The sequence below is a fragment of the Mesoplodon bidens genome (assembly GCF_964165515.1).
Source record: "Mesoplodon bidens genome assembly, chromosome: 19".
Taxonomy (NCBI): domain Eukaryota; kingdom Metazoa; phylum Chordata; class Mammalia; order Artiodactyla; family Ziphiidae; genus Mesoplodon; species Mesoplodon bidens.
The window spans coordinates 7,229,970-7,242,848 of record NC_138179.1 but is presented as its reverse complement, the minus strand read 5'-3'; the positions used below and the strand labels follow the sequence as shown (position 1 = coordinate 7,242,848).

The following is a 12,879-nucleotide window of genomic DNA, read 5'->3' as shown; positions in this document are numbered from 1 at the left end:
ACAAGATGCATCTAGGCAGTGGAAGGAGGACACTGGTGTGTCCCCGAGGCGAGCCTGGGTTCGGCAGCCGTGTCCCCAGGGCCGCTCACCTCCCCGCCCCTGCCCAGCCCACAGAACACCGACTTGCTCAGTCAAAGCGAGCCTGCTGCTTTGGCCTCAGCTGGCCGTCATCTCAAGTGTGTAAGTGGGACAGTGTGGGGGAGGGCGCGGCACGGGCCCAGCCCCATCAGCTGTAGAAAACAGATCAGGGCACAGGCCTTAACTGTACAGAACGGGACAGATGAGTGGCAGGGAGGAGACTGGGTCAGCCCATGGAATGAGAGATGATGGTGATTTCTTAACCTTGATGGAAGGGGGAAAGCCACATCTTACCCAACTCTTCCGCTGCATCGGAGAGAATTTAATTACATTTGGACATTTGAATGAGAACCAGATGTGGCTCGAGCCCATCAGGCCGGCCGTGTTCAAGGAGCAGCATCTCTCCTGTGGTCCACGGGCCCCTGCGCTGTCTCACAGCCCCGGAGGGCGGCTCGGGAAGACCCCGCCCGGGAGCTCGGTGGGGTCTTCCGAGCTTCAAGGCTGGACTTCGGGAGGCAGGAAGGTCGAGGCCGGCTGCCGGACACCTGGTTCCCTGGGACAGTTTCCAAGCTCTGTGTCCTCCCCAGAGCCATGCTGAGTGGGCAGGTTCGCGGGGCCCCATATGCAGACGCATACAAAGGAGGCCCGTCCAGCACCTGGCTGGGCGTCCTCTACCGCCACGCTGCCCCCCGCGTCTACCTCAGATGGCATCGGCCGCAGCTCTGCCCCCCGTGTTGTGCTGCTGGCCTGGAGCTAGAGGGGGCATTTCGGGCCCTCCTGGGCGAGGACCGCTTCTCCAAGGGCCCCAGCCTGCTGAAGCATCGGAGATGGCAACCCCAGCTTTCTACCCAGGACCCCACTGCAGTGCGAGTGGTCTCTCCCACGCGCTCCGGGCGTATCCTGCTTCCTGAAGCACATTCACATCCTCATCTCTTTAGAGCCTCACACGCCCCGTGAGGTCTGCAGAGCAGCCCCTCCCCTCCTGCCCGACAGACGGTGATGCAGACGAGAAGTGAAGCAACTTGCCCGGGTCATTCAGCACGTCGGCGCCAGAACTGGGGCTAGAGCGCGTCCTCCTCCTCGACGTCCACAGGGAGGGGCAGCTCGAGGCTGCTCCTACATCTGGCTGATCTCAAGCATGGTTTCAGCCACATTTATCACATCACTCAAAACCAGGGACCCGTGAGCCAGGTCAGCTCAGCCTTTGCCATCCCCAAGTGTAATACGCTGTGACAGGACATACTCTGCCTGGGTCAGGATTTAAAGTTAGACAGATGTAGTGACACCGAGAGGGTCCCCACACATGGGGTACTGGTCGAGGTGACCTGGGTGGGTGATCCTGCTCTCTTCTCCTTAAGCCCAGACTTGAGAGGGCTTGGGTCACAGGGGTTGCCTGGGAGCGGGTTGTGGCAGCCTTTCTGGTCTTGCCCTGGCTGGGGTTGGTGCCCTATCATGGCTGTTGTAGGAGGGACCCGGGGAAAGGCTCCATCCCCCAGACAGGCCAGCCTACCCTCTGGCAAATACCACCTAAGTCTGGGAAGGGATCCGGGGCTGGGTTGTGAGCTGCTCTGCCTGGATCTCAGATGCTGTGCTCCCTTCTCCACCCCCAGCACACACACACGCACGCACGCACACACACACACACGCGCGCGCGCGCGCGCGCGCGCAGCTGGCTCCAGGGGAAGGGGGGTGGGGGATGGAGGATGTCCTTCCTCAGTCTTCAGCCTGCATCCCTCCCCCTCTTTTTTCTACTTTGAGTCTCCCTTCCCCAACATTCCAGCATGCTCCTCTCCTGTCATCCCCACTGGACCCGCCAGGAATTCGGGACCTAGCCTACCTCTATGCCCCTGTCTCGTGTATTAATGCCAGACTGGCCTGCTGTCATGAATAGGGTTTCCAGAGGCCTAAGGACCTTTCCTGTTGGAGGGAAGCCAGGTGATGTGCCTTTTCCCCAGTTTTTCTGGCTGGAGCCTAAGGCACAGAGAGGGCTCTCTCCACCTGCCAGTTTCCTCAGCCATCCTTTCCAGGTATTGGTTATGACTTTCACCTTCCAGGGAGGGGCCAGTGGATGCCCAGAAGGGTCTGAGGTCTCCTTGAGGCCTCAGGTCTCCCCCCAAAACCCTGAGGTTATTAGGCAGCTGTGCGTGGCCCCAGTGGCCAAGGGACACAATTCCAGGTACCTGAGCCACAAGCAGCAGATATTTGCCCTTAATGTTTGGAGCTGGCAGCGGGGGAGGGGTGGGTGAGGGGCAAGGCAGGCCACGTAGCCTTGGCCTCATCCTGTGACGTTCTGGGTCTCAGTACCTGCGGGGGTCAGGAACAAGAGCTGGGCGAGGAGATAAGAAAGCGTGTTTGTGGGAGCCCTGTGGGTTGGAAGAGACTCCTGCCAGGAGGGAAGGCGTGTACCTGCCCACCGGCTGCAGGACTTGGGCCACTGGCACAAGCTCTCAGGGACCCCAGGCTGAGTGTGCAGTGAGATGACCAGAAGTAGGTGGAATCAGTGGGCCAGGGCTCTGTGCTCAGACGTAGGTGTGAAGCCCTGGAGAGACCCAGGCCATTGTTAGCTGTCTTCTCATCCACTCCCTCATTCCATCACCCAGCCCAGGATTCCCATGATCTGAACTCGGAGGGGCCTTTTCATCCTCAGCCCCTCAGCTTTGAGAAACTGCGCTCCTTCCTCCCACAAGTGTGCCTGGGAGGGGAATAAAAACCCCTGCTGGAGGAGAAAGGTGATACCTCCTCAGCCCTACCCCCCAGCCCCCATCCTTCCAAGACCTGGTGTTGGTGGAAGAAGAGGATCCCTGGTCTGTTGGCCTCTCTGCGGGCTCTGGAGCCTGAGGGGGGTGCCTGAGGGTGGGATACGGCAGGGCTGAGGAGACAGGAAAAGGGAAGGTGCCGGGGGGCCGTGCAGCCTCAGTTCGGTGTGTCCGGGTGGGAAGAAAGTCGCGGCCTCCCTACCGGCTGCCTCCTTCAACTGCTGCCCTTTTAACCTCCTAAAAAGTGCCCTGGGGCTGAGGCTGGCTCCAATCCAGAGTGTGGTCCGTGACAGAGCTGTCAGGATTTCCAGAAGCCATCTCAGGCAACTCCATCTCTGTCTCCCTGAAGAGACCCCCACCTCCCCGAGCCACTCCTGTTCTCTGGGAGAGAGAGCAGTCGTTTCCAGGCCCAGGGCTGGTGTAAGACAAGCAGCCCCTAGCCGTGTCCACCCCCTAGTTGGCCTCCGGATCATCTCTTCGGGTTCCAGCACCAGGAAGCTGACAAACCTCCTGAACCCGCAGGATGCAGTCAAGCCCCCCACCTCCTTAGCGCCTCTCTCTCCAAGCCCCAGCTTGCACAGCTGGTCCCAGGCCCTTGTTGGCAGGCCCCTTGCTGACAAAGTCGATTGCTTGGGGCAGACCCCGTTGAGATCCACTTGCTGAACTTGAAGCAGCCCTGTGGTCCCCTGGTCTCCTCTCTGTATATCCCCTTCAGGGAAGATGCTAGAAATCGCTCATCTCCTGCTCAGAGGACCTCCTTCCCCCCACCCCACTCCCTGACCTCAACCCCCCAGCCCAGAACCCTCACCGCAGAAGGGGATGGAAGCCATTTCTGTTTGCAGACCTCCTCTGAGCCAGGCACTGGGCAAGATGGGGCAGTTTGGCTGACAGTTCCGTGCTCTGGGGCCACCCACTCCCCTGGGGTACCACTGAGCCCAACCCAGACAAGGGGCTTAACCACAGGCCCTGCTGACGGGGGAGAACTGGGAGGTGGACGCAGGAGGGAAAAATCAATGCACGTCAACAGGGTTGGAAATTTATTTTCCAGCTCGGAAGAGGGTATTTTCAAAGAGGCAAGGACGGAAATGAAAAGCTGTAAACACATATCTGCCATCTTCCTCTTCAGGCCATTTCTTGATTAAAAAGAAAGACTCTTTCCCAAGATCCAGTGGAGAAGGGGGAGCGCGAACCGGTGGGGCCTGGATGGCAGAGACACCTGCTGGGGAGGGAGGATGGAGAGGGACCCCGAGGTCCTGTGGATAATCACAAGCACTAATACAATTGCAGCAATAAGAGTAACTCACGTTTGCTGATGGGAAGCTTTAAGCACTTTATGATGCGCTCTACATGCATTGTTTAATTTAATTCTATGACCGCACTATGAAAGAGACACTGTTACCCTCCTGCGCAGGAGACTGAGGCACAGAGGTCGAGTAACTTGCCCCAGATCTCCCAGGTAGCAGGGCCCAGAGCCTGTGCTCTTAACCACTTCCCTCGTCTGCCTCCCCAGCCTGGGCCGACACTGACCGCCCCCCTCCTCAGGCCCTTGAGGCTGAGGGGTAGGGGTGGGGGGCATTCTCCCTCCTCTCTGCTGGAAGTGGGTAGTGGGTGCCACCTAAGACTCCACCCCAAGGGTCTAATCCTACTCCCCGCGGGCCGCCTGGGTGGTTAGCTTGGGACGGGGGTGTGTGGCTGCAGCCAGGGCCCAGTAGAAGCGCTCTGCTAATTCCTTTAATGAGCAGCGTCGTGAGGCTGTGTGTGCAGAGCTGGGCCGGCTGCAGCCTCTGAGCACACCAGAGGGGCCCGGCAGTAAATGCTACTCCTTTTGTGGCAAGGGAAGTGCCAGGGAGGCCTGGGGACTGAACCCCAGGGGTCCCAGGGACCCTCCGCCCAAACACACACACAGAACTACCTTCACTGACCCCATTAGGTCCCGGAAACTAGACCTTCCTCAGCCAAGTCCTGAGACGGGCCCTCCACAGCGCCCTCACCCACCAGAAGCCAAAGGGGCTTCCCTCGGGGTCTCTGATTGGCCAGCCACCCTCACTGCCATCCGGCCTGGAGGAGGCCTGGAGAAGGTCAAGCCCAAAGTAAGACTTCCCTCCTGCCCTCGCCCCCTGGGCTCTCCTGCCCTCCTGGGCTCCCCCAGCTCCTCCCGGAGCTCACATAGAGCCTGTGTCCTCCGCGTTTCACCCCCTCCCCAGGGATCAGGGAACCAAGACCATAGCGCTTAGTAAAGTGACTGTTCCTGTGAAGAGAGACCTGCGCCCGGTCTGTCCCCAAAAGTCCCTGCCTTACCAGGCATTAGACGGCCTCAAGGGAGTGAAGGGTCTGTACCCAGGGGAGAGGACGGTCCCACGGAGAAGAACCTCCAGGGTGAAGCAGGCTTGGGGACCGGCACTCCCGAGGGGAGGGCCAGAGAGAGGGGCTTCCTCGTGCCCTGCCCCCCCGCCCCGTGCCATCCCCTGTGCCGTGGAAGGTCCCCTTCCAGCCTCATCCTCTGCCTGTGCCCGGGTGGAGCCCTGCCCTGCTCGTCGGCACCCACCCACAGCTCGCAGGAGCCGGTCTGCTGCTCCTGCCTTTGCAAAGGGGCCTCAGTATCCTGCTGGGAGATGAGGGGCTGGGGTGGTGGTGGAGTGAAGGAGGGAAGACAGGCTCCCTCGTCCCGCGTGGCCCAGCCCGAGGTGGGGCAGCCAAGCTCCCGCCTCCTCACAGGCTCCCTGGGTCTCCGTTGGCGTACACGCCCAGGGAACCAGGGTCGCTTCTCCCTAACAAGGCCAGCCACCTCTTTGCCCCCTTCTGCCACCTTCGAAATTTGCCAGGCTCCACAGAGAGTGGGGGCAACACGAGGGCTGAGCGTTCTCAGTCCTTTGCTCACTTCATGAGAGCCAAGGCGCCTCCTTTTTGGTTGCTGCTCATTCCACTGCCCCCTACCCCCGGTGGCTTACCCGTCCTGGCCCAGGGCATGCAGGGACAGCAGGCCATTTTCCAAACAGAGCCAGCAGGGGATGGGTGGACACAGCCAGCGGTGAGCGTCGGCGCCAGTCTGAGCAGTTTCTGGAGTTGTCACATTACCGTCCTGGGGCCTGCAGCGGCCCAGTTCTCTCTCGTGGGGGAGTTGTGTACCCAGAGCCAATGGCTTCCTGCTCTTCCTTGGTTTTGCTGCCTGCAAGCTGGGGAGACCAGCACCCACCTCCCAGGCGCACAAAGGCGCTGGAGAATGTGAGGTCATAATAAGATTTTCTGTCCGAGTCCAGTCCATTGTCTAGGAGCTACTCTTCATCCCCTACCTTGCTTTGAGGCCTGGAGAGCAGCCTCCTTGAGAGCTAGCTTTTTCCCACCGGCCAGAATCCACCTACTTCTGCTGAGTGGGGAGGCTGCCAGGGATGCTTGCTTAGTCCCCCACCACAGAGCCCCCAGCTCTCTCTCCTGCAGCCCTGGCAGGTTTCTGGTGGGCTTTCCCCACAGGTCCACCTCGGCTGCAGGAGAGCTGTTCACACCCAGGGGTCTGAGGATTGGGGGAGGAGGACGGCAGCCAGAAGCTGGGCCACTGAGCCAGAACATCCGGAGGCGTCCCCGGAAACTCAGCCTTTGCCTGTCTCCTCTTGCTCTCCTGGCATCCCACGTGCATGAGGCGCATCCGGCACTGCATGGGCCAGAGGCTCCTTCCCTCCCCTCCCCCCAGCTGCTGCTCCTGGTTCATGTGCGGCTCCTCTTGCCCCACCCATCACCCTCACCAAAGGGGGTCTCGGCTGTGTCACGACACTTCCATCTCTGGGACCCCCAAGACTGGTCCCCAGGCCCCTACACATGATGTCACTGCAGAATTCTGCTGCAAGCTTACCCTCCTCCCAGTGTGACTTCCCCACACCTCCCGTCACCCTCTCCTGCTGCTTGCAGAGATCAGTGTACTTCTCCATCGTTGTCCAGGTCTTTTCCCAAAAGGTTCCTCAATGCTTTGCTTTTCACAAGGGGAAAAAAAAAAAAAAACAATGCCAACAGCCCAGCGTCCGTGAGCAACCCACCAGTAGCAAAGCATGTGTTCAGGATGGAGGAAAGTAAGGCCACACACTTCCGTTTGCCGCTTGCTCTGAGGGCTGGGCGGCTGGGTGGCCTGAGGGGCAACCGTGTGTGCACGCCCCGTCCACATCCGATTCTGCACACGCTTATCGTCCTGTCTCAGCGAGAAGAGAGAGGGGCTTGACGGGCATGTAGGAAAGTGCCCAGGCCCAGCCGGGCCCCTGCTGCTTGTACTGGTAGTCATGCTGCAGAAGAAGCGCCGCATCTCCTTACCACATCATTCACTCATTCATTCGAGAAATGTTTTTTGAGCACCAGCTGTTTTCTAGGCCCTGCGGTTGGCACTAGGGAATACAGAGAGAAAGCACAGAACTGGCCCCCGAGAGACCCTCCACCTGGATGGAGACACGCGTGTGAGCAGGCGGTGCACAGTGTGCTAGGGGGCCCGGGGCAGGAGTGGGTACACAGCGCAGTGGGGCCTGGCCGGCTCTGCCAGGGCAACAGCACAGGCTCGTGCTTGCGCTTAGCTTCGAAGATGAGTAGGCGCCCTAGGGGCCTAGGGAGTCTGGGAAGAGCTTTTCCGTCAGAGGAAGTTGGATGAGCCCTGGCCCAGAGGCCTAAGGCAGCCTGGAGAGGCGCCCAGACTGCCCAAGCTCATTACTGGTTCCTCAAATCCAATAACAGGAGAGGTTAGTGAGGTCTTGTGGAGGGCGGGTCAGTCATGGAAGGCAGTTCGATAGAGCTGAGGGGTTCAGACCTTATCCTGAGGACCCTTAGGAGTCGATGAAGATTTTTAAGCGGAGGAAAAGCAAGATGAGGTTTGTGCTATAGACAGAACACTCCGGCTTTGGGATGCAGTGGCTTGGAGAGGGGTGTCTGGAGGTCAGGAGACCAGTAGGGAACTTTGGAACTTATCCAGGCAGGAAGCACAGGCCTAACCCGGCAGTGGCCGTGGGCATGGAGAGGAGGGAAGAGGCCCAGGGAGACGTACGGGACATAAAGTCACCAGAGCTTGGTCGCCCTGGGAGATGGGGCCACTTCCCTCACATTCCAGGCCTCACTGGTAAAGAGAAAACACGAGCAGGACAGCTCAGGCTCTACCTGGCCCCAAAGAGCAGCAAACTCATCTTGTAAGTCCCTTTGGCAACCGTCCCTGCACTGTCACAGGATGGGAGGACGGGCGTCCGCCCAGACTCGTGGGGTGGGGTCCCGGCAGGCCTGTGCTGAGGGGCAGAGGGTGTGCCACGCTTGGTACTGGGCCCCCGGCCCCTCGGCTTCCTCGTTAGTGGGGATGTGCCGGCGCTGGGCCTCCAGGACGTCGGGCCTGTCTTCCAGCTCCGGAGAGGTGCCAACCTTCCCCATGCTGGTGGCCTTTTCTGCTCCTTCATGTGGGGCTTTCTTCCTTGGACCTGGTGTCCAGAGGCTCAGGAAGCCCCGCTCATCTTGCTGCGGCCACTGCTCCCGTCTCCTGCCCTCCTGGCCCTGCTGCCAGCGCCCCCTAGTGCTGGGACAGCCTGCACCAGGGCCAGGGCCTCTGGAATCAGAGATCTCCCACAGACTCCTTGGCCTGACGCTTCCATACAGAAATCCCGGGGCCTGTTCTTTGCTTTCCTGTCCTGTCCCTCTCTCGGCACAATGGCCTGGACTGCCAAATGAGGGTGAGGCTAGAGGACAACCCACACCTAGATAACTCTCGACTTATCTCAGGGTTGGGCCCAACGGGGCAGCCAGTCTCTTGGAGATCAGGGGCCGTCCCCAGGCCTGTAGCCTGTGTCCACAGCCCCCATCTGCTGAGGAGTTCTGGTGTCCAGGCACACACACCCTTCCAGCCTGGGCCCGGGCCCCGGAGTGGTGCCTGGTGCAGCCTGAGGGCCCCTCACGCCTCACACAGGACCAGGAGCCTGCTCTGAAGGAGGGCAGCACAGACTCCCCCAGCCCGTTCTGTGGCTGCCTCTACTGGGTCCCCACGGTGCTTTGAGGGTCGCCCGCAGGGAGGGGGGGCTCGGTGGTTACTTCCTGGCTGACTGGTGATGGCCGGCCCAGGAGTAAAGGCCATGACCCATTCCCTAACCAAAGCCAGCTGTGCTGCGTGTGTATGGTGGCAGGGAGCCAGGGAACAGGTGCAGGCTGGAGATAAAAGAGACCAGACAAGTGTAACATTTGAGCACACCTTGCTGTTTCAGATGACTGCTTTGAGGTCCTGGGCTCCTGGGGTGGACACGCAAGACCCCCTCAGTCCCGGGCAGGTGTACCTTGGGGAAGGAGAGGTTGCGGGTACCACATCTTGGCTTGGGGCCCAGAGTTTGCCCAGGTATGTGTGTGCCCACATCTCAGAGCCCACTCTGAGGGAAAGGGTATAGGAACTGGCCACTTTCAAAAAGCCAAGAAGTAATTCTCTCTTCCTTGCATTTGGTATGCCAGGAAGTCTATTCCCAGCCCACCTACCCCAGTACTTGTCTTGGATCAAGAGATGGTGGGGCAGTTGAGTAAGTTGCCCAGAGTTGAACGAGATGGAGCCAGTTGCCATATCCAAGGTGGTAGCGTGGCTGTGTTGATGCCAGGGAAGAGGGGCACAGGAGGAGATGGGAGCCTCCCTGCCTGCTTCCCAGGTTGACTCTGAGCATAGACATTCTGGGGGGCCTCCAGGACACTCGGGAGCCCAGAGGAAGGGAGAAAGGAGGCCCTCCAGGCACGTAGGCCCCTCTCAAACCTGGCATTCCCTCCTGAAGGGAAACAGGACATTTTCCAAGAGGTGCCACAGATGGACCGGGGCCTGGCCAGCAGGTAGATTGTGTGGGTGAGAACGAGTGAGCAAGTGAGTGGCTAAGCCAGGGTTGAAGCTCCCTGGCAGGGGAGGGGAGGGAGACAGATCACTTAGGGAAGCGTCGGTCCTTCCCACGTCCTGGCTTCTCCCCTCCTGCCAGACTTGTAGCTCCAGGACAGGAGCCTCTCATGGAGTCGGGGGAGCACGCTGGCTGAGCACATGCCCCATGTATGGCAGTGTGGTCCAGACAGATCATCAGGGCGGCCATACTTCTGGCTAAAGGGGCTACCACAATGAGGGAGCAACTGGAGCCCGCCAGCCAAGGGGGGCTTCGCCTTCCTCAGGGTGAGCCTCCCTGTGATCCGAGCTGCCACCCAGCCCGTCCTCCCCCCCCGCAGAAGGATGTAAATGGACCCAGATCGGTGCCTTAAGGCCGGCAGCCCAGCCCAGGGCCTACCCCCGCCTCCCCAAGACTGCACTCTGACCGGGCCTGGCCCGCTCTTCTGTCTTGCAGAACTACAGCGAGAGGGAAGCATCGAGACTCTGAGTAACAGCTCAGGTTCCACCAGCGGCAGCATCCCGAGAAACTTCGATGGCTACCGATCTCCACTGCCCACCAATGAGAGTCAGCCCCTGAGCCTCTTCCCTACCAGCTTCCCGTAGGTACCAGCAACCTGCTTCTGACTGGCTGGCCCACTCACCTGCTGGAGGGAGGGGAGAAGTCCCCCCTCTGGTCCTGCCCTTCGGACTCTGCTCGTCTTTTACCAACCACCTTCCCCAAGCTTCGTGACAACAGCCGCCCACCCCGCCCTGGATTGAGAAGAGACCCTTCTCCAAAGCACCTCGGCTCACTATGACCTCTGCCCCCCATCGACGGGGCCGTGGCTGAGAGAGACTCTGCAGAAGCTCCGTCCCCTCCTCCGTTTGCACAGGATGTCCTGCATTGGACCCGCTTTTGTATTTTCTAACCAAACCCTCGGGGGGCCTGGGTGGGGCGAGGGTGGGTGGTCCGGCGGGCACTGTGGCCCTTAGCGACAGCCCCAGCTCACTCCTGGCTTTGGCACACGCTGCCCAGCTTCCCTTGGCCAACCTCCTTCTGGCGTTGAACTGAGGTCCAGAGTATTAGGGAAGGAGGAAGGAAGAAGAAACCCCCCTTCCTCTTTTCTTTCCCCTTTGGCTCATGGAAAGGATTTGTCTTTCTTGTCTGTAAGCCCTTTTACCCTGGTCCTGTACTGTTCAGTGAAGGAAACCCTGGTTACTGAGGCCCTGTCAAAAAGTGCACGTCTTGTTCAATAAATCACGCTGCAGTTGGTGTCCAGCCCTGAGTTGCTGGGGTCAGGGTCCTCTCCAGGCGCTGAGCAGAGTCCTGTGGGCCTGACCGTGTGTCCCTGCTCCACACGTGCAGCTGAGGGGGAGTCAGGGAGGGGGGAGGAAGGAGAATGAGGATGTTTACTCTTGAACTGGGCTAGGGTCGGACTTCAATCCATTCTCTGAGCTTCTTGCCTGTTACCAGAGCCATTGAGTTCTGGGGGCACCCCAGGCCCGGACCCTCCCTGGCTGTGGCAGTCAGGGCTGGTGAAGTCCTTGGCATGTGCTTCTGGGCTGCTGTGGGAAGGAGAGCCTGATGAAGACTCTGGCCTCATCTTTGGGACAGGCTCCCTGTCATTACCTCTCCTCAAACTCAGAAGGCGACGGGTGGTCAGGTGAAGGTGGGTCTCCCAGGAAACCTGGCTGGAACCTTGGATGACAAGTTCCTGATGTGGTTCCCCTCCCACCTCCCAATTCTGGACCTAAAGGGAATGGCAGGAAGGAGACAGGAGCCGGGGGAGTGAAAAGGGGTATTGAGCAAGAAGAAGACGAATGCTAGCCCCAGTCCCGCCTTCCCTGAGACCCCGGAGAGGCCTGGGAGGATTGAAGGAAACCCACTGACCCAGGTGTGGTTTGGGGTGAAGTTTAATGTAACAGCCACAGAAGAGTTGAGTTCACAAACAAGCAGGCCTTTCCATCCAGCCATCCAGCCAGAGCGGGGGAGCTCCAGGGCCCCCGCCCCCTTTGCACGCACCCCATCCAACCCTGGCGCCTGAGGAGAGATTAAATCTTCAGTGCCCTCCACCCGACCAGCTGGGCATGCTAGTAGAAGGGGGACCTGAATCACACTCGGCTCTGGAGGCTGAGTAGATGGCCCTGCGTAGGGTGGCTGAAGCCAGTCCCTCCTGCCTGGGAACCTGCGGGGTGAGGAATCACATGCCAGAGTGAGGCATGCTGGGAACGGAAGGAGGCCTGGGCCCAGTCGGGGCTGCGGGAGGAATAGCAGCTTTTCCCGTTCCAGCCCAACTGGAGACACTGATGTGCCTGGCATACCCCCCACCCCAGCCAGAGCAGTGTTTCAGTCAAAAGGGGACAGGGAGGGAGGGAGGGGCGTGCCACCAGATTGCCTATGCTCACTGGCCATGGCCTGGCTCCTTGGGAATGGGTCCAAGCTCAAGGAAGGGTCAGGCCCTCTGAACCCACCCTAGGGCACGTGGATGGGGCAAAGATGGACAGCCAGGAGAGCTCTCCAACCACGCAGGGGACCGGCTGGCAGCTTAGAGCCAGGAGTCCTCCCTGGCTCAGCCCTTTCCCTCCAGGGGGTGCAAAACAGCTGTGGCCTCCTTCAGTCAGGGAAAGTGGTGGGTGTAGGGCTGGACTTGCCGGCTGAGCTTGCAGGACAATCTGGTTATTCATCTGCTCACAGCTAGGGCAACTCTTTGAGTATGTGGGGGAAGGGGGAGGATAAGAGAGGCCAGATAAGCTGGCCCCATGGCGGCTGCCACTGGAGCTGGGGTTATCAGAGAGGCCTTGGGTCTGGCCCCCGGCTAATTGGAGAGGTTATAGACCCTGCCACAGCCTGTAATCAGCTGGAAGTGAGACTGGGCCCCAGGGTGGGGGGCTTTACTGCCCACCAGCCCGGGAGCAGCCAGCCTCCTGTCCTCTAGAGATAACACCCAGGGCAAGCTCCACCTCACCCCGAGCAGCCCCAGCAGACCCCCACGATGGCATTACCCTAGGAGGCCGTCGGAACACGCATCTAACTGTGGCCTGACCAGGTGACCTTGAGGAAGCCATGTGACCTCCCCGATTCTTACAGCGCTACCTGCTCAACAGGCAAATCACTATGGACTTTCTCTCAACTTGATGGAGGAAAAAACACCTTCATGGTTTGCGAGGAGGCTGATGGGAGCTGGGGTGGCAGCTCAGGGAGGGAGGGCACTTTCTGGGACT

General features: G+C 60.0%; 1 protein-coding gene across 1 annotated transcript in view; it reads left to right on the top strand.

Moving 5' to 3' along the window:
* Positions 1 to 10,927, top strand: part of BCAS3 (BCAS3 microtubule associated cell migration factor) — a 576,449-nt gene extending 565,522 nt beyond the window's left edge. The window contains exon 24 of the mRNA XM_081218975.1: positions 10,133 to 10,927. Within this exon, the coding sequence (XP_081075101.1) occupies positions 10,133 to 10,281 (149 nt within the window). The 3' untranslated portion in view covers positions 10,282 to 10,927. The remainder of the gene's footprint in view (positions 1 to 10,132) is intronic.
* Positions 10,928 to 12,879: the final 1,952 nt, after the last annotated feature.